Genomic DNA, 27,325 nt, shown 5'->3' with positions numbered 1-27,325 from the left:
TTTCTCCCAGGAGCATACATGCTTGCAAACTTGAAAGAAAAGCAAATCAAACTTGTCTTTTAATATACTTCTTACATTGCAATACTTGTATAAGAAAGCAACACATTAACTGTGTTTGCAAATGTATATCACAAGTACCGAAAACTAAATAAATGCCCACCTATGGAAGAGCTAAAACATGCAACAAACAAGAAAAGCAAAGAAGGGGGGCAGGAGGGCAGGTGGGGAAATGATTTCCAAATAACCTGGAATCATTACTTCATCACTGAGATTCTAAGAGCAGCTCTAGATGTGAGCCACCGTCCACCTTCCAGGCCCATGGCTGAGGACTGCTTCAGCCATGAACAGAAGACATGACATCCTGAAATGTATTTCTATGGAACACTGGGAGGCCTGGAAAGCATTATTGTGAATGAAGTGCTCTATTCAGTAAGCTCAGCATACAAGATGCACACCATGAGGGGAAACAAGATGGGGTCTAAGGTGTCAAACTTTGTACAGCTGTTCCATAAAATAACTCTCAATAGTGACATTCAGAGTTTGAGAGTCAGCCCTGGTGCTATAGTAAAGCTACAAAAGGAGGTCCATCTATTCAAAAAGATAGGGTCGTGGACTCTCATGGGTTGGTCAAAGGCTGTAAATGACCTAAAACTAGACTTGTATGCCACTCTGGTCAATGGCAGAGTTAGACCGTGAGGGCAACTTCAGAGGTGCTTGTATCCTGAAACCTAGTGAGAGGCTAAGTACTAAGAGCCAATTTTCTAAAGGGTATCTGTCCTCCTCTTCTCTGTACACTGGAGAGAATGTGTGGCAGATAGAATGACAGGCAGGTTGCACATACTTAATATTTCTTTCTACAAGAGTGGATAGTTTTAAGTGAAATGTATATATGGTGTAATTGTATTACCTATGTCTAATTCCAATAATGATATCCTATTTTCCCTAAAAACATAGGTGGCTGGGAATTTGGTCTAGTGGTAGAGTGCTTACCTAGCATGTGCAAAGATCTGAATTCGATACCTCAGTACCACATACATAGAAAAAAGCTAGAAATGGTGCTTTGGCTCAAATGATAGAGCTCTAGCCTTGAGAAAGCCCAAGCACAGTGATCAGGTCCTGAGTTCAAGCTCCAGGACTGGCAAAACCAACCAACCAACCAACCAACCTGGGTTTGACTGTTCCTTACAGACTACAAATAGTAAGGCATCTTTTATGTAACATGTGCAGTCAATGCTCATTATAGTTATGTTCTACAAAGTCAATGAAAACACTCAATTACTGAACACAGAACCACTGCCCCTGGGAGCAGGGAGGACAGGGTGGGAGTTAAGCTCTCCTAGTCACAATATTTTCATCAACTGATCAACACACAGTTTTGAATCATATCTACATGTGTGTGTGTATGTGTGTGTATGTGTATGTTCAGAGATACCTTAAAAAAATTTTTTTGCCAGCACCACTTCTGGCTTTTTTCTATCTATGTGGGACTGAGGAATTGAACCCGGGTCTTCAAGAATGCTAGGCAACCACTCTCCCGCTAGGACAAACTCCTAGCTCCCAGAGACACCTTTTACTTAACATATGCCATAGAATCATGCCACACTGAGCACAAAGCCAATAGAATTATAACTCTTGCTTGACTGGAGCTTATCTAACGCCTATGTTTTCTCTATAAGGCACAACACAGTCCTCTTGCCCTTAGCAACAACAGACAACACTTTAAATCATCTCATTTCAAGCAGCAAGATCACCAACAAAAAGCACAAAAACATCCCAGCTACTTCAAAGGGAGAGATGCAGAGGATTTTGGTTCGAGGCTAGCCTAGGTCAAAAGTAGGAATCCATCTCAACAACAATCTGGTACATGTCTGTCATCCCAGCTACAGAAATGTAGCTGGGATGTAGATGTGTTTCAGGCTGGTCCTGGACAAAATAAAAAGCACAAGAAAAATAACTGAAGGACCAAAGGGCTAAGTATGGCTCAAGAGACAGAGCATCTGCCTAGCAAATGCAGGCCCTTGAGGTAAAAACCCTAACACTGCCAAAAAAAAAAATACAATAAAATAAAAATAAGTGATATGAGAAACACAACACTTAACAGGTCAAAGGACAACTTGTTTAGAGTAATGAAAGCTGCAAGGTGGACAGGCTATCACATTCAGGCAGAGTTATTGACTTCTACTGTAAATGAGCAAAATAGGTTACTCAAACTTGTCGCTCTGCAGCTGTGTGCAAGTGACTTAGGAAAGTAACACCAGTGTTGATTTGGGAGCTACCAATACCTTTTTTACAAGTAAGCAAAGTTACAAATACACAATCTCCAGATAGTAAGGGTATCCTTCGTAGGATTATATAAGCCAACTCCCTTATGGTTGATTATTTTCTTCCTCCTCCCATCCTGCCGTTAGTAACCCACCCTTATTAATACCCAATATAGCAGGTACCTGTATTCTGAGCAACAAGTGTCGGTTGGCATGCTCCAGCTTCTTCTGTCGGTTCTCAAGTTCTTTTGCACGTTGCTGTTCGCGCTGCAGTTTTCTGATATAATCCACGGATGCCTTTAAAATGGTTCCCTTATTCCAGCGCATGTCCCTGGGACAAAAAAAAAAAAAAAAAAAGGAAGGATTATTTTGAGGATTTGAGGTGCAGTGAAAATTGAATTCAATATTCAAAGCATTCTAGTCCTTCAGCTGTACCGATAAATGCCGTTACAGACCCTACGTGCCACTTTGTTTACGTTCTCATACTTGATTCACACGAGCACCGAGTATGGCGGGAAGGAACAGTGAGGGAGAGTTGTCTTATATCACAACACTTAGATAAGGTAGAGGAAGTCAAGACTTAAATTCAATTCTTGATTACAAACCAATATTCCTAAACTCACTCAAGACAGAGTAAGCTATGGAAGAAAAAAAAAAATCTTGTGAGATCCCACTGCTTGGCTATGAGATTTTTATCATGCATTGTCAAGCAGCTATTGTCTCTTCTCTATCCATTGTGTCCTATACAAAATGATGATACCACACTTGTACAAGCAATGTCATTGATGTGTCATTGGAAACAGGAGACATCCTACATGAATGTGCTATGAAAAATCTACAACACAATCCAGGCACTGTGTTAAATGTGTCACACAATAAAGAATTAAATAGCTATCTTTCTACAGCAATTAAAGTTTCCACATACATTTTGAAGTGTTTTCTAATCAGACAATAATAACATCAATGTGCTGATATGATAATCTTTTACTGACTACAAACTAAGTATCATCAGACATGTTGTAAGAAAGTTGCATCCTAGGGAGGCAGAACTTTGTGCTTCTCAGTTCTTCACCAGTAAGTCCTGTAATGTGCTTTATATGTAAGAAAAGTAAGACAACCACTAAAATGCATGTGAGTGCACTTAAAAAATTTTAGACCAAATCTTAAAAAAAGAATTATATTTATGTATATTTCTATACTGTTTGGAATGAATATGAACTCTTTTATACACAATATCCATCACAGTGATGATGATGATAAAATGATGATGATACAAACAAAAACCATCTGATGTACGGTGAATTTTTGGGCTTGTTACCTACAGCTGCTAAAAGCTTATCAGTAGTATCAGGAGGGACACTGGAACGGTGGACCATTAAAATAAGTCACCTAGTAACAGATCCTCATATGAGTTAGGCAAAAACAAAACCGAAGTTTCCCCAGGAGGATAACTTCAGTTCCCCAGAGAATTCCCAGTGTGAGTCCCTGGTGGCTGAGCACCAAAGAAAAACCTAGGGAAGTATCCTGAGATATCCAGCGTATACATAGATACCTACTGTTCAGGGCTAAATTAAAGTAATGGAAACCTAGGAAGCCAGAGAGAAACAATTATAATAACTGATGCCTTGCCTGGGCCACTAGAATTGGAAAAACTAGAATTGGAACTTGTGAGTCAAGCAGCCGTTTTGATTTTAAGGTTTGGTTACCTTTGGGTTTGACCTCAATGTGAGAGACCCAGTCAGTCACATTTTGCATGTAATAAGAGAAATTACTTTTGTTATATAGAAGTATACAGAGGACTCTCACATATGAAATTAACTAAAAGCGACTTACTGTGGGGAGGATCGGTAAGGGGGCTGAGAGATGAATCAGACAGAATGGTCCTCATAAAAGGCACATTCTGGAATACCAGGGTGGGAAAACCACCATCCAGATTACACTGTTTTATCTTAAAACAAGGCCTCCAGTAGGAGATCATTATCAGTTCAGATTATAAACACCTAAGTAATCTCCCACAATGGGGAAAGAAGATATGCAAATATGGGCTTTCATTGCAGCCCCATAATTTTATAATATGTTACCAAAGAGATTCACAGGCCACAGTTTAAAAGAATATGCTAAAAAGTGGAAGCTGATAAAGAACAGGAAAATGGGAATTCAATTTCAACTATCATGCAAGACTGGCCATAGGAAATGAAGGTCACGGCCCTTTAGTAGGATAAATTTGTGCTGCACGAAGGTGGAGAAATTCAGTGTTTTCAGTTGGAAAATGCCTTTCCTTGAAACCCAGGAAAGCAAAATGTTGAATATGAAAATGGGGCTGGCACATTCATCAAATCATCTCACAATAGGATATAGTTTTATTTTATTTTGTTACAAATTTTCTGACAATAATAGGAATAGCAAATTTAATAAGCCTTGCATGAATAATGCTTGATTTCATCTTTACCTTTTATTAGGAGCTTAAAGGTCATATTCACAGGCTAATTTCAGAGAACGCCTGTGGGGACCATTAAAAAATATATATCCTCTTAGCCCCCTACTTCAAATGGGCCAAATTCTAATGGATAAAAATTGTGTATTTGTTGTTCTATTTGCTGACGAGGCAAGTAGTTAAAAGGTGGTATAGGAGACTTGAGAAAATTATCTTTATGCCCATTATCTCTGAAAGGGGAGGTAGAGAGAAATGAAAGACCGAAACTCACATTAGCTGACTTACTCTTTTATTTTTCCAGAATGTTAAAACATACAAACAGTGTGCAAGATTTGACCTTTTGTCTTTTGAATATCATTGAACTTGAAAATTTTCAGTATCTGCTCATCAGTGCCTATTTAAAGATACTGGAACAAGTCAAAGAGTATATATACTGTCTATAAATTATTTTCATAGTTACTGAGAATTTAACAGTTTTTTGAGAATTGTTTTTCCAGTGGCTTGGAATTCGTTTGCTAAAGATTCTCAGGTTTCAGAAATACCAGTACCTCATATGCTCATATGCTAATGGCCCACCTCTTGTTCAAGAATTCTTTAGTACAAAGTCTTAAAATTTACTTCGATGAAATCAATGCAAAGAAAGACTTACGCAGTATTTCATAAACCAAAGGAAAAGGGTGAGGACTGCTCTAATTTCTGTTAACAGCATATTCTGCAACAACTAAGGAAATATGAAAGTCTGAAAAATATATGGGACAGATTAACATGCAATTGTACTCACGGATCATTTGACTTGGGAATCAAAGTACCTAATTCTTTAATGCGGTCATTTATGTTAAATCTTCTTCTTCGTTCAACTTCAGGAAAAGAGCATAGGAAAGGTCTCTTAGTAACAGTACCACATACACATTTAGCACATCTCATTAAAGGTACGTGCACATTAACTTCATCAGGTCAGGACAATGTAAACTCCAACCCTGTCTTTAGCTTTTTTTTTTTTTTAAAACATTGTGGCCAAAACACTTAAAAAAAAAATGAGCTACCTTTGTCCAGGACCATATCACCTCCAAAGCCCTTAGATACATGATTTCTCATCTGATGCTGTAACAACCCACAGTCCTCAGTTACAAATGATAAAATAGTCATCAACGATAAGTGGAGAATAGACAGAACTCAGACCAAATGCTAGAGAATAGCAGAGCTCAGCAAACTTGGTGCAGAGGCTCAGAGAGCGAGCTCTTCTTGCTTATAGGTAAAGCTCCCAAATTGAGGATTATTCATACTATACTAATAATGAGGGAAAACAAATTTCCACACATTTTTGACCAAATTAAAAATATAATATCAACTGAATATATCTTCTACATTGCAAGTGAACTGATGAAAATCATTAGAGTTCTTTATGATACTAAATATAAATTCTACATTATACATATCTAATAATCATATACCCTTGTAGCTCAGAATTGCCAAAAAGAAAGATAATGAAAGTTACATATGTAATTTTAAATACCTTAGTCATATTAAAATGGCAAATAAGGCAATATGTTAGTATTTCAGAAAACCAATCCTAAAACATTATCCATTTAGTGCATAAATAAAAGGTATATAAAAATATATACATTAGTTCAGGAGCCTTCTTTACTCTATATTAAATTTTGAAATCCAGCTGTTTTGCCCCCATTTCAGCTAGTAGCTACCATACTGGCTAGCAAAACCTTACAACTTAGATCAAACACTTCTAGCCATGCGATGCAACTTAGCAGAATTCCTAGCCAACAAGTCCAGTGGTTATGTTAAACTAAATTATCAATTTCTCCTGGGAGGATGACATAGCTTGTCTTATGGGATAATGTTTCCAACTTACCTGGACTAGCAAATAAAATTCCAAATGGCCCAGTAAATTAGGTTTACTTTAAATATCCTAAGATATGTTTTAACCTTTGACCCACTGATACTCTGAACTTGTAGATAAATATTATTCACAATTTTATTATGTAAATTCAAGCTTGTCTTAGCTGAGTGAGTATTCTAGTCATTAAAGTGGTGATATAGTATTGTTGTCTTATCATTAGACTATTATAAAATACAAAACCAACTAACAGTCAGCCCATACTAAAAACCCTCTGAGCACTTCCCGTTTAGTATAGAGAAAGTCACATGTCTAGATGTCCCACAAGGAGCTGACTGGCTTATAATACTCTGATCTCACTTTCTACTTCTCTACTGAGGGTACTACATCTCCTCTGGTGAATTCCCTTTCGTTCCACCAATTGAGCCAGATACATTCCCCATCTTAGGACTGAATACAGTCTTCTCCCTGCCTGGAATACTTCCTCATGAGATCCAAATGGCTCTGTCCTCATCTCCCTCTGGGAGAGACCCAAATTTACTTGTGACAGTTCCCAGGTCATCCTATTTAAAATGGACCCAATATGTCCCACACCTATATTCCTAGGCTGTCCTTCACATCTCATAAAACTTTGTCCCATCTAATATTTGCATATCTTATTCAATTGCTTACAGTATTTTATTCAATATTTAGTGCATTCTAGGATACCCATAGGTGCCCGGCACAAAAAGACAATACATTTGAAGTGGAATTACATGGAAAGTGAGTGTGTATCTATCTTCTCTCACTTAACAGTGAGAAACATTGTCAGCATTGTAGTCATATTTCACTGTCAACATTTGCAAGTGCCACAGTCTATTTTTAGTGTACAATTTCCTCACTACTTATTATAAAGGTAACAGTAAGCTTATAGCATTTTCTTTAAAAAAGTACCAATTTGGAACTCACTAGATACTAGATTCAAAATGAACTATACAACATGTGGGTGGGGCTGGAAGGAAAAACTGGGAAAGCAAAGGATTGGGAGACAATGGACAAAAAATGGACTGGTTACTTGACTTATGTAACTGTACACTTTCTATAGATTATCTTTATAACTACTGAACTGGGGTGGTGTCGTGGAACATGAATGGAAGCCCAGCACTTGGGGGACTAAAGGGGGAGGATTATAAACTTACTACATAGTGAGAACGTAGATACAGACGAAAAAAGGAAAAATACCACCCTCCAAACAACATCAACAAAAATAGATTAAATTACTAAGCAAATCAGGAAAAAGTAAAAGCTACTTTTTTACCCATCTATATGCCCATCATCAATAAAGGTGACTTCTAGATCTTAGTCTATGCATCCCCTAAACACACCTGCACCAGCATACCTTACACACAAACAGCTCTACCACTGGCTCCTTCCCTGAGTAATATCTGGTAGAAAACTCCTGACTTGAGAGAGGTATGGAAACCATTTTGGCTGGTTCACTTCTATAGGAAAGTTCCCCCTATAAAACTGTGTGGATAACAGTAATGATCAAATGAATAGTTGAATAAGTGAACACATTCTTTTGCATATTTTGGCCAATATTCTTAAAAGATAAATACCTAGAAGAGAAAGAACCAGGTCAAAAGGCAATCTAGACCTGGGTATTAATTTCCACTGGTTAGATGAGATATGATAATTGTTTTAGAGCCATGAATTACAGCTTATTGGGTTTGAATTTACTGATAACTCTGAGAGTTGGGATGTCTACTTATATATAAATACCATTCTTTTGTTTTCCCTATCTCACTTAAGTAAAGTTTGGGATAATGGCTCATTATCTTATTTCTAAGTTAAGAGAGAAAAGATAAAACTTATTATACCTGACAAAGAAACTGGGGAAGGCTGGAACACCTAAGAATAAAAATATAAGACCCTCCAAGACCCTGCCAGTTCACTTCTCAATTGTGGCATGCATAAATCTTTGCTGTGACACCATTTATAATAGAGAGAAGGAAAAACAACACAGACACATAGCAGTAGAAGACTTACCAAGAGGTGTGTAGTCCACTGTGGAATACCATGCAATTGCATTTTTTAAGTTTTTAATTAAAACAATTTTTTTATATCAAAATTGGGGCTTGAACTCAGTACCTGAAGGCTGTTCCTTAGTTTTTTGTGCGTAAGACTAGCACTGTACCACTTGAGCCACATCTCCATTTCCAGTCTTCTGGTGCTTATTTGGAGATAAAGTCTCACAGATTTTTCTGCTTATGCTGGCTTTGAACCATGAGATTATAGGCATGAGCCACTAGCAACTAGCCAATGAAACAGCATTTAGAAAGCAGATAGATTAAGGTTTCTAACAGCAAAAGATCTTCAGGACACACTGTTCATTTTTTTAAAGATGGACAGTAACAACATATGGATGGTATACTGACAATGTTTTGCATTTGCACACAACAGCGCTTTCATTTGTGTACACATATACTGTACATGTGCCTACTAAGTGCACAGAAAAAGGCCAGGGATATCCACATCAAACGGGATCAAAGACCTGCCTTTCTTCTATCCTGTTTTGTCAGGAGGAGGGTATGACTGATTTTTTCATCAATTTAGTAAAAGATGATTCGAGGCTAGAAGGTGAGAAGTTCAGATATAAATTACTTCCTCCATGCCTGCTCATTTTCACTGTCTCACTGAGGGAATTAAACACCAACTTAAGTTTTTATAGGAAAAGCTTAAAGATTTCATTGAATAAATTCAATTAGCTACTTTCAATGTTATCATTTTTAAATAATAGTTTTGTTGTTGCTGTTGTTTTTGCCAGTCCTGGGGCTTGAATGCAGGTCATGGGCACTGTCCTTGGGCTTTCTCAAGACTAGAGCTCTACCACTTGAGCCACCACGCCACTTTCAGCCTTTTCTGTGTATGTGGTACCAAGGAATCGAACCCAGTGCTTTGTACATGCTAGGTGAGCACTCTATCACTAGGCCATGCTCTTGACCCCCAATGTTATCATCTATAAATATGTATATATATATATATATATATATTTTTTTTTTTTTTGGCTAGTCTTAGGCTTGAGCTCAGGGCTCAGGGCTTGAGCACTGTCCTTGGACTTTCCTCAAGGCTAGAATTCTACCCTGAGCCACCACACCACTTCTGGCTTTTTCTATGTATGTGGTACTGAGGAATTGAACCGGGGTCTTCGTGCATGCTAGGCAGGCATGATTACCACTAGGCCAAACTCCCGGCCTGTTATCATATTTTTAAAAGACAAGATAAAGACAGAAATCTGAGAGGTGCTTTTACCCATTTGCTCTGCAGTCCTTTCCAGAACTGTTTCTTTTTTTTTCTTCCAAATCTCACTGAAGACAGAGATCCTATAATCCCCTTTTGTTAATAAGTACCAGTGTGAATAACCTTTATAACTGGGTAGTTGAAGACCAAGTCTACTCAAAAAAAGGGGATAGGGGTGGGGGTCTCCTACTATAAACAAATGAAAAAATAGGAACTGTCCAGAAAAAATAAGTCTATACACAAAATTCATTTTGATCAGAAAATATATACCATGGTTTACATTTTCACTGGAATTTTCTTTTTCTCCCCTACAATGTACCTTTAATGGCTACCAAAATCAATTTCAGTCCAAAGTTTCTGGAAAATGTTTTCATCTATGAAGATCAAATGTCGCAGCAGGACATAAAACCGACTTACTCAGATTGTGATTGTCCTTCTTTTGCCTCTCTTTAGCCAACGCTCTTGCTTCTGATTCTGTAGGGAAAATACACGCTGTGCACGTGAATGAAGGAATTAGAAATTGAAGCTGTTTACCGGACAGACACAACAACAATAGCTACAAAACAACTCACCTAAATATACAGAAACTACATTTACTGAATTCTAAAATATACAATTTTATTTTTTTCCTAATATCTTTGTTTTGTTTTGGTCCTGGCACTTGAAACTCAGCCTGGGCTACTGTTCCTGAGCTTTTGTGCCCAAGGCTAGCACTCTACCACTTGTGCCACAGCTCCACTTTTAGCTTTTTGGAGGTTAAATGGAAATAACTATCTAATGGACTTTCTGCCCAGGCTAGCTTTGAAATGCAATCCTAAAATCTCAGTCTCCTAAGAAGATAGGATTACAGGCACAAGAGACCAATGCCCAGCAAAATATACCATTTTTATACATTTTTCTTTTTATTTATTTTTGCTAGTCCCGGGGCTTGAACTCTGGGCCTAGGCTCTATCCTTGCTCAAGGCTTTTTGCTCAAGGCTAGCACTCTACCACTTGTGATACAACATCACTTCTGGTTTTCTTTTTTCCCCCATGAGTAATTGGTACTAAAAGGAGTCTTGGAGACTTCCTTCCCAGGCTGGATTTGAGTTGAAATCATCAGATCTCAGTCTCCTGAGTAGCTAGGATTTACAGGCATTAGCTACCAGCACCTGACACATCAAAACTTTTATTAACATGCATTAGTTGAGGGAAGGGGACTCATTATGATATTTTATATATGCAGCATACAGTGTTATTCTATCTGAAAATACATACAATTTTTTAAGTGACATCTTTAAAAATGTGTACTTTTTTCAAAAGCTACACATACGAAATATGTAAAAACTCAAGTTTCTATAAATGATAAATACCAATGGCAAAGACTCACAGGGCACTTCTAATATATTCCAAAGCTAAAAAGAATAAAAGTAACAAAGGCACAGAAATGTGTGGTTGATTTCTGCTACCAGAAACCAAGTTTGCTTTTCAGGCCAAAGAATTTTTCAGTGATTTCTGATGCCTTTGTAACAATACTCCAACATGAAAACCAAGTAGAAAACCTCCCCAGCCGGGGTTAGCATGTCCACCAATGCTTTATGGAAGGGAACTCATTTTCTCAGAATGGGTAGCTAGGTTCCACAGAATGTGCTAGAAGAACCTCGTTCAACCACTTTTAGGAGCACCTCTTGACTAGTATGTGTAAACAGAAACAGGGCCAGGGGCAGGGGTAGTTGGTAGCAATTCCATTTGTAAAGTTATATTTTACAAACCAACTCTTGTGAGATCTCTGTGCTGATTTATTTCTGCTTACAGAGAATACAATAAAACGAAACATGCCATTTCTATTGAATTCTGAAACTTCTAGAAGTTTTTTTAAAGAGTGATACCTAATACATGCCACACCTCAATTTACAATTTTCTCTTAAAACGTAAATATTGTAGCATGACTTACAGTGGTGTGTATTTGTAAGTTGTATGGAGGTTATTATATACGGATATCTACAGCAATGGTTTACACTATGACATTTCAATCAAGAGGCTACATGTGTGGTAATGGTTTTATCTGATATGAGCAACTGGGGGCAGCATGGCCCCCTTAGGTAAGTGCACATTCTATGATGCTCGGACTTCGTCTAACAATGCACCTGTCAGAACACAGCCACGTGTTTCATGACTACAGATGCATGTAGTGATGATGGAATTTAGAAGCTGAATTCACTAAATTGGGATGGCCAATCAAAGTCATTTCTGCGTTTTTTTCTTTTCCTCCTAGAAGGAATAACAGGTTTTTACTCCTACACACTTCTTTTCAGTGATTCTAGCAGTTGCTATGCTATCATGTGTTTACTTTCTGTTAAGGTTCCTACTTGCTTTGACTTTGGATAGTTTCACTTCTTAACTAATTACCCTTTAACCCAAATGAATGAAACTATTTTGTGTGTGTGTGTGTGTGTGTGTGTGTGTGTGTGTGTGTGTGTGTGTGTTCTTCTACCACCATTTGGGAAGATACCCTTCAACAGGACAGAGACCTTGAGACATTTTTCACCAAATCCTCATGCCACATTCTCAGTCATTTCCCTAACACTGTAAGAGGCAAGGACCTGTGTGGCAAGATCCCTAAAACTCAGCATGGAAGAATGCTAGCTCTAACAGTTTTTTTTTTTTTTGAAGTCATTTTTCAATGGCCAAAAGCCTCCTCTATAACATTAAACAAAGTGATAAAACAGATGATCTCATATGTCCGTTTCATAATTTGTTTTCCTGCTCATCTACATTTGATTTAGTAAAAGTAGCAGGAGGCATACAATAACGTAAGAAATATATCCTAACCTTATCCAAACTGTGTGTTTAAGTGTGTGTCAAAGGGAAATTCCAATGTAATATAATCTGCCTTCCACTGTCACCCTGAAGGAATCAGCAGACACAGACACAGTTACCACTGAATCTGGAAATGGAAATGGTGGTCGTGATGGCCAGGATCTCAGGAAATACTGGCAACCACAATGTTCAAATATAAATCCTTAAAGCATCACACAGTGCTTATATGACTAGAGACTAAAGAAAGTCAATGCAGGCTGGGTGTGGTGGCTCACGCCTGTAATCCTAGCTACTCAGAAGGCTGAGATCTGAGAATCATGGTTCAAAGCCAGGCCAGGCACTAAAGTCTGTGAAACATTTATCTCCAGTTAACTACTAGAAAACTGTTAGTGGCTCTGTGGCTCAGGGGAAGGGTGGTAGCCTTGAGCTGAAGAGCTCAAGGACAGCACTCAGGCCCAGAGTTCAAGCCCCAGGACCAACAACAACAACAACAAAGTCAATCCATTCATTACTATCACAGTAACTCTGCCTAACAAGGAATATAATATACAGAATATTTCTGCAAGGAGTATAGATACTTATGTACCTGTGAGCTCCCTTTTAATGTTGGGAAGGTTGGCTGGGCAGGAGTTGCTGATGGTGAGGCCTGGGGGTGGCAGGCCTTGGTTGCTATAAAGGTCCATCAAGTTTCCGGAGACCGGTAACTAACACACACAAAAAAAAACAAGAACAGCAATGAATTGCTGAACCTTTTCCAAGGTCTTCAGATAAAACCCACATCCTCTCCCAGGCTCCACCTCATCTCCCCGCACACTTCAGAAGTTTTAAGCTCAGGATTTTGTGTTTATTAGGCAAATACCCTACTACGTGAGCATGCACACAATCATTTTTGCTTTAGAAAATTTTCTGACAAGGGTTTTGTGCTGTTGGTTAGGCTAGCCTCAGACTAACTAAAACACTTCTCATTGGAACCCTGGTGGCTAGCGTAATAGGGTCTTACTAAACCCCTCCCCACCCAGCCCAGAAAGGCTTGAAGCAAGAGCTTCCTACTTCCATCTCCCAACTAGTTTAGATTGCGATGTGAAACAGGAATTAGATACACTGTACTTAGCCTACTCCAGGCTTCATTTGAAAGGAAGGAGGTAGAATAAGAAGTGTTGATTTGTTTTTTCTTTCTAAGGGTAGAGGGGGCTGGTGCTGGGAGCTGTCTTTGAGCTCTGTGACTCAAAGCTAATGCTCTACCTCTTAAGACACAGCCCCTCTTTTGGCTTTTTGGTAGCTGATTGAAGATAAGTCTCATGGGCTTTCCAGTCCTGGCTTGTTGCAGATCTCAGTCTCCTGTTAGTCAGAAGCATGAGCCACCAGCACTTGACTTTTTCTTAAGTATGAAAACATGAGACAACTACTTTTCATTCAATCAATTGCATGGCTTAGATCAAGAGCAGGAAGTAAATACGCATACACTCCAATGGTTCCAATAGTTTATTTGGGTCACAGAGATAATGGGTAATGTGTCCAGGGCATTATCTCCTACAACCAGCAAAACAAAGCCCATTGTAGTAAATGCTGGTCATAATTATAAAATAATGTTCTATGTGGCATTTTCCTACCTAATTGACATTCCCACCAAAGTCAATTTCCTTCCTTTTCTTTATTTACTTCTCCTCCCTTTTCTTTTATAAGGCAATGAAAACTATTTTTAATTCTTGGAAAAGAACTGATTTCCTTATTGTGTTTCCTTGAAGTTGAAATTTTTCAGAAAACCACAAGAGGGAGCCCATAGACTTTAATAAAAAAAATTAAAAAAAAAACCAAAAAATTAAACATTGAGCCTCTTCAAAGTAACTTAAGAGGCTTTCTTCTCTCCCTAGCACTGGATGTTTTAAAGTAGGAAATTCATCTTTTCCCCCTGACATTGACTTCCTGGGTTGGACATTAACTATAGTAGTTTGTATATTAAATAAGGCCTTTCCTCTTCTGAGGCCTTATTAAGAGTTCTAAATATTAAATATGAAACGTTATGTGATCTTGTTTTTTTCCTACTGCAGACATCATTTTCATATTATTTCAAACAATCCCTCCATGATTATTGGATAAGTAGACTTGGGGTCATTCACTGCAAAATTCGTATGGAAGAGAAGTAAATTCAGAAAGCATTTAAGTAGGATTAAAACATTTAGTGACCAAGACTTTTTAACAAAGACTGTGCTTCATATGCAGGTTCCATACCCCTTATTAGGAATATATCCATAAATCTGTGGGATTTCTGGACATTTTGAGATTTTTTTTACTTTGGCAATTCTTATATACCCAAAATGAGGTATCTTAGAGATCCAAATCTACAAATGAAATTCACTCATGTTTCATAAATCTTCTACACAGAACCTGAAGTTAATTTTATGTAGTATTTTAAGTGCGCCTGCCTTTTGACTGACCTGTTGTACGAGGTCAGATGTGGAAGTCTCCACCCAGGCACTTTAAAGTGTTAGATATTAGAACATTTGGGGCTTTGGGATTACAGATGATTAGCCTCTAGGGTGGTTCCTTTTCTTAAAAGATCATTAGCATGCAGATGGAACTCTATCATGGAATAAAATAGAATCAAGTAGGTTTCCCATTTCTAAGTAGCCATTTCCATCTATTCCTATAAATAAATACTCCATGAATTAGACTTTTAGGTGGAGAAGTGGGGCTGGAGCGCCATGTGACCTGCCATGTGGGCAGGTCAGAGGACTCGGGCCCCTCTTTGGCTCTTTATTGCAGGCAGAAGCTGTAGTAAATACAGAAACATAATTTACATATCTCCTTTATACTGGCCAGTAAAGACACATGGTGCTAATTTAAAATGTCCTTGACCCCTCTAGCTAAGAAACTGATAAAAAGTGACTTTGCTTATTAGCTGTCATTTCATTAAGTGGCTCTATTTGAGATAGGTCATCTTTTCAAAGACAACCCTGTCTGCTCTATATATTCAGTTTTATTCTTGTTCAACTTCATTCCAACAGAATGAGAAGCACATGCATGTTACAACCCGGTGCTGTAAAGGGTCAGAAAAAGAAATCTTACAACGCGGCCATGAAAATGTTTAGTGATGCCTTCCAAATCCAAAACTTCATTCCTTTCAGAGTTTCAGATTTACAAGAAACTTCTGAATAAACCAAGAATATGACTTGAAAATTCAAAGCAATAAACTAAAAAATATTACTCCATAGGTATGCTTTTATATGCAAATTGGATGGGAAACATGCAATTGTGTTATGATTTAGTGTTAGGGATAATTAATAGGTATATATATATATGCTTAAAGCCTCTAAGTTGTCTAACAATCTATCTTGAATCTAATTCTAAACTCCAGAATAAGAACAGACATTTCTAAGCAGAGGAAAAATGTATATATGAAAGGATACACACACACACACACACACACACACACACACACACACACACACAAACATATATAACTCAGGGCCTGGGCATTGCCCCCTGAACTTTTTTGCTTAAGGTTATACCCTCTACTATTTGAATCTAGATCCACTTCTGGCTTTTTTTTTTTTTTTTTTTTGGTTGTTAATTGCAGATAAGAGTCTCACAAGCTTTCCTGTCTGGCCTGGCTTTGAACTGCAATCCTTACATCTCAGTCTTCCTAGAGTAGCTAGATTATAGCATCACTGGCCTATTTTTATTTTTTAAATTCAGAAGGCACACTCATGATTCTGGATTGGATCCCAAAAAGGAAAGGAAGGATTAAAAAAAAGAAAGAAAACAAAGTAACAATTCTGTGATTCCATTTCTGTGTCAGAAAATTCCCATATAAACACAGTTAGTCTCGAAATTAGATAAAAATAACACCTACGGAACAGAGAACCCAGAAGAATCGTCGTTAACGTGACTGGTCCACAACTTTACTGGGTTTTTAATCTAGAGCACTGACCAGGTCGATGAGACTTCATGTATATAGTGAGTGCCATGATAATAAGAAGTTATCTTTGGTTGTGTCTTTATTCTATCCATACTCTGTACTGAGCTCTGCAGGATTCTGCTCCACCAAAATGAATATTTTTCCAAGTAAATGATCACTGTAAAATGCTATTATTTTTCTCCCTGGATGGTCCCCTTCTCTGACTATCAATTGCACACTGTGAACACAAGTAAACTGGGACTTTTATTCTTTGTAATGGTACAAGAGAGCCCTTGTGCTCTTCCAATAGTTATTTCTAGACCTCAATTCCCTTAGGATACTTTCTTCACTAACTGTTCCATCCATGTTTTTTATGTAGTTAACTTGAAATAAAGGATTTCAAAGAATTTTCTGTGGGAAAAAAAAGAAGTGTGAGTAGGTTGGAATAGCTTGGTAATGTGCTTTTGATAACTAAAACCCAAGCTTATCAAAAATAAGCGCTGATAACTTTTAGTGAGAGCTTACTGAGGCTGGAAATGTTCTCCATGTTTGCTATAGATTAATTCTTACAGTTCTTATGTGAATGTTGGTGTTGTAGATGTGATTACTTGAACTCTGAGGATGAGGAAACTAAGGGAGAGAGGTTAAATAACAAACCAGGGAATAAGCATTCCTGGGTGTCCCATGGTTTACACTGTAATCCTAGCTACTCAAGAGGCTGAGATCTGAAGACCACAGATCTCAGGGAGCTGAGAAAGTCCAAGAGACTTTTCTTCCCCCAGTGAATCACCAAAAAGCCAAATGTAAAGCTATGGCTCAAGTGGTAAAGTACCAGTCTTGAACAAAAAAAGCTAAAGAACAGTGTCTAAGCCCTGAGTTCAGTTCAAGCCTCAGTACTGGCACGTGTGTGTGCATGAACACACACACACACACACACACACACACACACACACACACACACACACACACACACACACACACACACACAATAAGCATGCAAAGGATGCAACACAGTAAGTGGTAGAACATTTGCTCAGCATGCATGTGGCCCTGGATTAGATCCCCAGCTCTACAACAAACTAAACAAGAGTACGTGCTCAGGTGTCTGGAAAAAAGTACTATAAGAGTCTTGTCATAAAAAGATTCCAGGTAGGTGACATTTTGCCTTTGCCAACATGGTGGCACAGAAGATCAGCAGAAGGCAAGATAAAGTGAGTGTCTTCTGAGGGTGGCTGCAAACGACTCCTTACTGGCTGGGAATTCGTTCATCTTATCTCAGGGGATAGTTCTTATCTGGGAACTCCCCTGCACTGGCGCCTTCCTCTCCTCAATTCTTCTCATGGGCTAATACGGTACCCCCATCCCATTGGCAGGCCCGCCTGAGAGCAGAAGGTGTACCTTTCCTTTCAGTCTCTAGCACTACACTTATGAGGCATTTAATACATGTACAATCAATACAAAAATGTTTCCAAGCAATCAAATGATGAATGCAGCGTGCTAATGCAGGCTGAGGAGACAGGACAGAAACATGGAGTTGCAATAACTGTCAATAACTGTCTTCGGGAGGGTTGCCATGTGGAGTATGATCAACTAGGCACATTGATTATTATGCTACATTATTCTGACATAGGGTCTGGAACATTAGAGATGTCTGGTGAGTTTCAACTGAATAAACAAACAGCATGAAGACTATTCAACAATTGTAGTGGCTCACACCTGTAATCTCAGCTATTTCAGAGGGACAGATGGTGAATAGTGTGATTTGAAATCAGTGTGGACAAGTCAGTGAGACTCCATCTCAACAAATAAGCTGAATATGACTGTGTATGCTGTCAACCTAGCTACTTGAAAGGCCGTTTCTAAGAGAAACGTGGTCCAAAGCTGGCCCTGAACAAAATGGTAAGGCCCCAACAGAAAGATGAATAAAGCATGAAAGGTCTGGGGTCATGGCTCAGTGGCAAAGCATATCCCTAACAAATTCAAGGCCTTGAGTTCAAACCCCAGGAGAGAAAGAAAAGAAAAAAATAGTCCTACTTGATAGTACAACTATAACTTGAAATATACAGTTTAGATGGTGTTATCGAGTCAACTTATATTTCCATTGTTAAATTCTCTATATTCAAAGTAAAATGACGTGTGAGGTGGGTATAATGAACAGCTCTATTTACACATGGGGGAATAGGACATGAAGAAGCTAAGTGGCATGGAAGTTAACACTATAAATGACAGTCTTTGGATCTGAACCCAGGTCTCACTATTCTCCAATTTTTGACCCTCACATTTTATCACCTCTCTTCTGCAGATCCTTTCTTGGGGCTCTCAGTGAGGTTGGCTACCTGATCTCTTGTGTAGAATATGAAGGACATGGGTGGTTGATTCAATGGCGACTACTGGTTGGGCCAGAAAAGTTCAAAGGCTCCCACCATTGCAAGAAAGAAAGAAGAAAAAGGAAAAAAGAAGGGATAAGGGAAAGGGGAAGGGGAAGGAGAAGTGGAAGTGGTAGAGGGAAGGAGGGAGGGAGGAAACAGAAGAGAAGGAGGAAAGGGAGGGAGGGAGGAAGGAAGGATGGAAGGAACTGATTGATTAACCACCCTTTCTATAGCTCTCTTAGTATACCCAGGAATCAATGGCCATTCTCCTAGTGAGGATTTTTTCAGATGACTAGGTCACTGCTAATTAATGCTGCTAGGGCACCAAAGCATTGTCAATACACATTATGCTTGTGTATATTTATAAATATACCCTAGAGTAAGCTCCTCAAGTGTTTTGTTCATGTGTATTTCAGGTTTCTGGAGGCTGACAAGAGCAGCTTGCATCTGGTAGGCTACACCAAGTTGGAAGTAAAGGTTCTATGGAGCCAACCTCAAGGTTGGTAGAGTTTGGCACAAGATTTATCAGAAAGGCAGATCAAGTGGCTCTTCCAAAAATCAGACAGTGACTTTAAGTGGAGGAGAAGGAGACAAAACTCTCAATCTCCTAGCAGAAGCTCTGCGATTCAAGGGTGGACCTATCTTCACACGTGTTCAAGAAAAGTAACTTAAAGAATTGGGCCAACTTGGGAAAGGAAAGAAAAGAACATGCTAAGCCCAAAAATTCACTTGCTGAATTTAAAAAAAAATTTTTTAATTGTAATGTATAGAGGGGTTACAGTTACATTTGCCAGGTTTGGCTGAATTTTAATGCAAATAAATGAGGGCTATCTTGTTCCTAAGAAAACTTACTATTAGAAGTTAATATTTTTATTTTTGAGACAATGCTTAGTACAATAAAAGGAAACTACACAACATGAAATTTATCATCTGCACCATTTTAACTTGTACAGTTCAATAAAACTAAGTACTCATTTTCTTGGAAAACGGGAACTTTATACTCATAAAAGCCATAAAATCACTTTTCTTCCTACAACTCAATAAACACATGTGTCTGAAACACTAGCTGTTAAAGCATACGATACTTTCATAACAAAGATTGGATTATTTACAGAGCAGACCTGGTTCTAGCTATGGAATCTTGTGCAAAACTACTATTCGAATCTAAAACAGGTGATATCACCCCAAGTGGACTTACAGAGAATGACTACAAAGGCTAAAGAAGATTTCTTATAAGACTTCATTTGAATAGCGAGGGAAAACACAAATAAAAGGGGTGAAGTAAAAGAAACATACAAGCAAGGCTCAAAATGACAGGGAAATAAGTGGCGTACAAAAGCACCACAGTGACACAAAAATTCAGAGGACCACTAGCTTACAAACCAGAATACAGTAAGTTCTGCTTCTTTCAAAGGCTACTCAGTGTCCCGCTACACCTGTGAATAGTGAGACACCGCCATTCAAAACTAACTATACACCTGTGTGAGTAAAACTGTGCACGGCAGTTACCTAGGCTGAGGTGTACTAAGTTGGGTGAATGAGGGAGAATCAGAAGGTCAGGCCTCCCGTTCTAACAAAAATGCACTGGACTCCCATTATAGAGCTCCAGAGATACTCCTGAAATGTTTGTTCTGTTTCTAATGTGTGAAAAATGTTTTATTCCTAATACCAAATCCACCCTAAGTATGAGCCTATGATAATTTTCCATTATATTACTAATAAATGTATCATTTGCAAACATAAGGTGTTCAGGAAAAAGAAGGGAACTGTGGAAATACCTCAAGCTTTTCTCTGAAAAACAAAACAAAACAAAAAAGATGGAGGAGGTCATCAATACCGTGTTTGCCATCTGCAGGGCAGGATCCATCAAGCCCAGGATTTCTTCATTATAACTGGATTCCAGGCTAATGATATCATCAATCACATCATCCATCTGGAGGAGAAAAAGCCGTGGGAGAGAGACAGAAATAAGAACAAAACTACAATTTGATCTTCTTAGTCCTTTCTTACCTAAAGCAACAATAAATTCTCTTTCCACAAAAGTGAAGGGATTGTTGAAAACCATTCCAACTAGTGGGTAAGGTGAATAATCCTCACAGCCAGCCTTGGAGTGATTACTAGGTGCCAAGCATTGAGCTTGGGGATTTCCACAGGATACATTAATTGCTCCAACAGTAACCCCATTTGTAGATGCTATCATTACAGCATTTGTCCATAGGAGATAACAAGAAGAAGCTTGTCTACAGTCGTGCATGGATGCATGCATGACTTTAGGTTGGAGCTGTGATTTAACCTAAGTTTTCAACCACTATGCTGAACTTCCTGTCCTAAACAGTATGAGTTCATTTCAGTGACAGCTACCAATTCCCCTTTTCTTTTTTCTCCCCATACCCTTCTAGGAGAAGGAAGACATGGTAAGTTAACTGAGCGCTTTGGCTGCACACGAGCTCTCAGGCCACTGGCTGGCCCAGTGTGGTTCTTACAGTGACATGTAAAGCAAGCATCTCCTGTACAGCTGCCAGTGTGCCTGGTGTTCCCTGAGGAACACACTAGGACTGAGATATCATTACAGCCTTGGAGCTGCCATTCCCACTAGATCAATGTTTTTGCTGAAGTACCAAAACACCTGTTCTGGTAATAAACAATGGCGCATTGCAGCAGTTGCAGAGGAGCCTGTGGAAATGTTTATCTGCAATGAACACAGTGTATTTGAGTCAGTTGGTGTGTCTGTGCTGGGCTTAAAAAGTGCTCCATGGGTGCACAATGAAATCTCAGGCTGCAGGGAAGAGAGAGGGGCGTGATCCTCTGTGTCTGTTTGACCCTCTCCTTAAAGAGGCTGGGTTTCAACATCACAGGCTTTGGGTTAGCATCTTACTTCTCCCATTTTGCAAACTAAGGGCAAGGCCTCCACTTTTTGAGAACCTCAGTGTGTCACTCTGTAAAAATGGAAGCAAATAATATTTGTCACCTTGCCAGACTCTGGCTTGATTCTAGGATAAACCATATAAAGTGCTAATTGAATTGGGAATACAGTAAACATTTTTAACCCAAGTGCTAATTAAGGATGACTGAGAAGGTGAACTGGCAATAGGTTTTGAATGATTGTTGGGCTTTTATTAGGTTCCAATTCTAGGCACATCAGTTTTATTCATACTGTTGGTAATAGATGATTTTATGATCTTATAACTTTTAATGAATTGGAAAAAAAGTTAGATGTGTGTGTGTGTGCGCGTGTGTGTATGAATAACATTTCTTTGTAAATTTTACAATTACTTTGAAGAAAATAAAATTAATGTACTTAATGAGATTAAAAAAAAACTATTTTCCCCTCTTATGACAAAAGCAATGCAAGCTGATACCACAAATATAAAGATTATACAATATAGACAATATTCTAATATAAAAATATAGGGACTTTTGTGAATCTGTGTATGCACATAAACATGTAAATGATGCAGCATAATGTTTTCATTAAATAAAATGCTATATAAGAACTTTTAATTATGTGGCAAAATACCCATTAGATATTATTAGAGTTCCAGAATTTATGTACTATGAGGTTCCATTTATGAATATATAGGTCTGGGGTTGGAGATGTGGCTCAGCTGGTAGAGTGCTGGCCAGTGAGCAAAAGAGTCAGTTACTGAATTTGAGTGTTCATCTTGGATCAAAAAAGCAAAAAGAAACAATATATAGGTCCTACACAGTTATACTTGCCTTTACGAATGTCCTATGAAAATCACTACCTGACAAGCATATTGTATCTTGTTTTTGAATTAAAACCCACATGTTTTGCTCCCTCTTTTATGACCTAAGATCATCTGAGGAAAAATACACAGAATTTCCTCAGTAATTACTGAATCATAAACTACTGTGAACAAAGTAGTCCTGAACAGTTTCTCCTACTTAAAAAGAACAAAATGAATGGGAAGGAGAGAGGAAAAAAAAAAAACAAAAACAAACCAAAACCCTTAAGTCACCAAGAAGGTGGATGAGCCACAAATATAGATTCTTATTCTACAGTGTGACATCCTGAGGCTGTCAGGTCATTCCATACCTGCATACACGATGCACGGGAATGCGCGTTCACACTTGGGCACTCACTCTCTGCCCTGTTTTGCTCTTCAAACTTATAAAATCCCTGCAGAAACACAAACAGAAACAGCCCATGATGTGAGTTTGCAGATGGCTTTTCCAATGATATGTTCACACAAGGCTGACGAGGTAGAAACATGATGGAAGGAGCTTTCAAACAAAGCGCAGCTCAACAAAACATAGCATAAGGAAGGACGGACTGGTACTAAGTCATCTTACTAGATGACAGTGAAAAATCAGCTTTTGGTTTAGGCTTAGTTAAGGGAAAAGACTTAGTCCCTCCAGTGCTTACATGTAACTTTTAGAAAAACTAAAGGCAACTTTTTTTTTAATGAAAGTTTTTGGAAGAGTCATCTTGGAATTCACACAAACATTTCAAAGTACAGGGAAACTCAATTAAATTAGGAGACTCTTCATCTCCTAATTTGAAAGTAACAGCCATTCAGTCACAACTGTCCTCTCAGGAATTTTTTTTTCATGCTCTCAAATTTGCTACAACACTGAGCTTGATGTATCTTGTCTCTGAGCCAGCCTTTCACCAAATCAGATTTGACGGGCAGCAGAAGCCATTTTGTTAGGAAACGGAACGTAGCTAGCACCAAACCTTGGCTCTTCCGTGAAATTCTCACTGTGCTCTATTATTTAAATCCATCCACACACAAGCCATGCTTTTACTTTTTTTTTCTTCAACTCGGAGAAATAAATATTCTAGGCTTTCACAACAACCAGAACTTCAAAACTTCCTGACCCACACCTTTTCTATTTTTTGCATTTCCTTTTCCACCTCCCCTTCTCCTCTCTCTGCATTTTTACTGCTTCTTAAACTACTATGGAAGACAAGAGAACACACAGCCATGGCAGTAGAAACAGCTGGAGGAAGCTTCCTACTGCCATATTCCGCTTAGAGCAGGCTCAAGTCTCCATCTGGTACAATAAACCCCCAAACCCAGTGGCAGGGACACAAGGCCGGGATGTCACAACCACACTTGGTGAATCAAGGACAGAGGCTAGTGATGGGGTGAGGGGGGCAGTTGAACAAAATAGGGTCCATAGTTAAGGGCAAGAATACCCAACAGACAGTTATTGAGTGTAAGGGAAGAGGAGAGGAGAGGAGAGATGAATTACCTCTTTTTCACAGTTGGAGTTAAGTGTGAGCATAGCCATGGGGCTGTTGGGTGCGCTGCTCCCGGGCACTGGTGGCATGACATGATCGCCAGGCTGGTTTGGACATGGCAAGCTCAGGACTTGGTTGGCATGTTTATTTGCTAAAGTGGTAGAAAGGTACTGCTTTACCTGCTGCCTTTGGGCTTGCTGTATGTGGTACTTGGTGGGGTTTTCCAGGTGAGTCTGCACCTGAACATAGTCACGGAGGGAAAAGAAGAGCACGATTATTACTAGTATTATTTAGTTTACTATTATTATTATTATTATTATTATTATTATTTACTTTTGAACAGCTCTTCCTTTTGCCACAAGGCACAAGACTGGCAAGTCTTATCAACAGACTCAATAACTGAACCCAGATGTGTACCAGGAACTGCACTAATGATTTTGCTATTGTTGAAGTTCAAAGTCTAATTCATAGGATTCAGGGCAGCACTTTGCCTGCTCACTTATGATATATCTCTTTTAAACTCTGTGCCCTTCTAATCTCTCGTAATTGAAAACTTGCGCTTTCTCTGTAGGGGGAAAAAAAAGTTTTCCAACACACCTGAAAAGATGTCTTAAGACTGAAATGAGAAACTTGAAGATGTAAAACTCAATTTACTGTAAGCCTTTTGGCAAACAGAATGACTTCACATTAGCCCACTCCCCAACCCCAGACACATACAGTACAGCCCTCCTAAGAACCAACTGTAAAATGGTTATAGAAAATAAACAGAAACTTTTCAGTGGTTAAATCAACAAGTTGCAGATTAATCCCTTTGAACATGATTATTCAGCATCTTAAGTTTGAACAGATTCGATGGAAAAAAACAACTGCATGTGAAAAGCTTCTTTCAAACACGCGACACTCCAATAGACGCACTTTTAAAGGCATCACTGTTAATTAGCAATCAGGATTTTTTCCCCTTTTCCTGTGAACTTGAAGAATTTGAGATGTTTTTCTAAAAAAGAAAAAATCAATTTGGACTCCCTTTTGCCTCGATAAACACAATGCGATCTCATGAACTATGTACGGCCACACACGAGGGGACTAAATCCTAGTAATTTTACTTTGTTCAAGACTACAACAGAACACTGAATTACCTCTGAGGTATCAGACAATAAACAGCACTAAGAGAGCAAGATCTATATTTACTGAAACCAGAATGCTTATTATAGAGACACTTAAAGGGTGCATGAGTCAATTCATAGCATTGTATCTCAGAAACCAAAGATAAGTAAGGATGCAGCTCACCTGGTAATGATTATATTCTAGCATTTCCAGCATAACAATATTTTATGTAGCCCCAATCCAACGAGAATCTGTAGACTATCCTCCCTCGACTTTCTGCGATTCCAATTCCAAGAGCAGCCAGCATAGAGAAGGCACTATAAACAAGGTATCCTGAGACACCACCGGAAACTTTGTCACAGCGGCTCTGCTTATAATAACCTAAGCTAATTAGTTATGCATGTTTTAAAAAGAGCTCTCACAGGGGCTTTTTTTTAAAATTTCCTATGATTTGGGGCTTAAATATTGATATCAATTCCACTCCCCCACCCCCTTCCCTGGCTTGACGTCATGCTTTTTTTCTTAAATATAAAAGAACCTTTTTAAGGGATGAGCTATCAAAGTCAAACTCACTGTCAGATCAAGGCCGATTCACTATTCATCTTTCGTTCCAGTCGTATTAATAGACAATGGTATTTCTCTTTCAGTAATAGGTTAAGAGTCGGGTGCCCCTTTTGGAGGAGACGTTGCCTAAAAGCTAGTATTACACACGAGACTTTCCTAATGGCCGAGAAACTGCCACTTCCGACTTCAAGAAGATGGTCTCTCAGTGGGGAAGACACTTTGCTGAACTTTCAAGCTGTGCCCTGCATCCTGCTCTCAACAGGCACCTTATTCTTAGCTGGGTGCACTTGCAGTGTGCCTTCTGATTTCACATGGGGGGGGGGGTGTCTGTCTTAAACAGCAGGAGAGGCACACACAGTTACATGCACACACATTTACACACACTCACACATATACCTAGAGGCACATTTACACGTAACATAAGACATGCCTTCCTCAGTCCTCAAATGAGGGATCATGACATGTAATTAGTACCTTTAAATGTCTGCTCATTTATTCATTACACCATATTCATGAAGATGTACTAGGAACAAATGGAAAGCCCAGGTGACTCCCAGCTTTATTAAGCATGGCAATCTCGATGAAGCAAAAGAAGAGGCGGCAAGCTGGACGCCGGTGGCTCATGCCTGTAATCCTAGCTAATCAGGAGGCTGGGATCTGAGGATCGTGGTTCAAAGCCAGCTCAGGCACTAAAGTCCATGAGACTCATCTTCAATTATCCACCAGAAAATTCAAAATGGTGCTATCGCTCAAGTGGTAGAGTGCTAGCCGTGAGCTGAAGAGCTCAGAAACGGCGCCCAGGCCCAGAGTTCAAGTCCGATGACTGCCCCCCACACACACAAAAAAGAGGAGGCAATCTTGTAAAATGTTAACACGTGCTTACTAAGAAGTCTGCATTTTAATCATATATCTCTGAGATTCATAAATTGGCCCAAGCACTCCAGATAATGAAATGCTTTAGGCTGACCATCTCCAAGTATCTTTTTTTTTTTTTTAAATCTCACAGGCTCCCAGAGATTCACAGACACTTGAAACTCCACAAAGGGTCCAGACTCGATAATGATGAGGACAAGAGACAGGACTAAAATAAACAGAAAATGAGGGCAACAAGAGGAATGCGCTTATTTCACTACTACGCTTAAAAAGGAAAGGCCTGAACATTTAAAAATAAATGTTAATTCGCTGGCAGATCCTTACATTTTAATGAATCAATATTTTATGCTTTAGTAAGAAAGGGAGTGACTTGTTCCTGGCCTAGCTCTGTCACTGAGGTCCTTACTATACCTAGCCTTGGGTAAATAGATGAGATGCATTGTTTTTGTTCACTGTGTCTTTGTTCTTAACCAGCTAAATGCATATGGTCTATAAGTACTCTGTAACAGACAAAACATCTATGTGTCTCCTCCCTCCCAAAACAAGCACTTGAAACAGGTAAAAGAAAATGAGGAATATGAGTCTGGATTCTATTTTTCTTTTGAGAAGCTAGTATCCAGATCCAGATGTTTCCTGATGCTTCCTAAAGTCACAGAGAGTCTTATGACTTAGTCAGAATGAGC

General features: G+C 38.8%; 1 protein-coding gene across 3 annotated transcripts in view; it reads right to left on the bottom strand.

The window, feature by feature from the left end:
* The window catches only part of Mitf (melanocyte inducing transcription factor), a 202,771-nt gene that overhangs the window by 8,258 nt on the left and 167,188 nt on the right, over window positions 1-27,325 (bottom strand). Inside the window, exons 3-9 of one of the 3 annotated variants that reach the window (XM_090323929.1) lie at window positions 24,113-24,340; window positions 22,950-23,033; window positions 20,730-20,825; window positions 13,212-13,329; window positions 10,244-10,318; window positions 5,477-5,552; window positions 2,445-2,592 (exon numbers count right to left, since the gene is read on the bottom strand). In XM_090323929.1, the coding sequence (XP_090180055.1) occupies window positions 2,445-2,592; window positions 5,477-5,552; window positions 10,244-10,318; window positions 13,212-13,329; window positions 20,730-20,825; window positions 22,950-23,033; window positions 24,113-24,340 (825 nt within the window). Of the gene's footprint in view, window positions 1-2,444; window positions 2,593-5,476; window positions 5,553-10,243; window positions 10,319-13,211; window positions 13,330-20,729; window positions 20,826-22,949; window positions 23,034-24,112; window positions 24,341-27,325 lie in introns of those variants that run through there. The other 2 variants (XM_090323938.1, XM_090323947.1) reach the window with 2 other exon arrangements.

This window comes from Megascapheus bottae, chromosome 2, assembly GCF_031878675.1.
Source record: "Megascapheus bottae isolate mThoBot1 chromosome 2, mThoBot2.hap1, whole genome shotgun sequence".
Classification (NCBI taxonomy): Eukaryota; Metazoa; Chordata; class Mammalia; order Rodentia; family Geomyidae; genus Megascapheus; species Megascapheus bottae.
The sequence above is the reverse complement of the archived record's forward strand: the minus strand, read 5'-3'. Positions and strand labels throughout refer to the sequence as shown.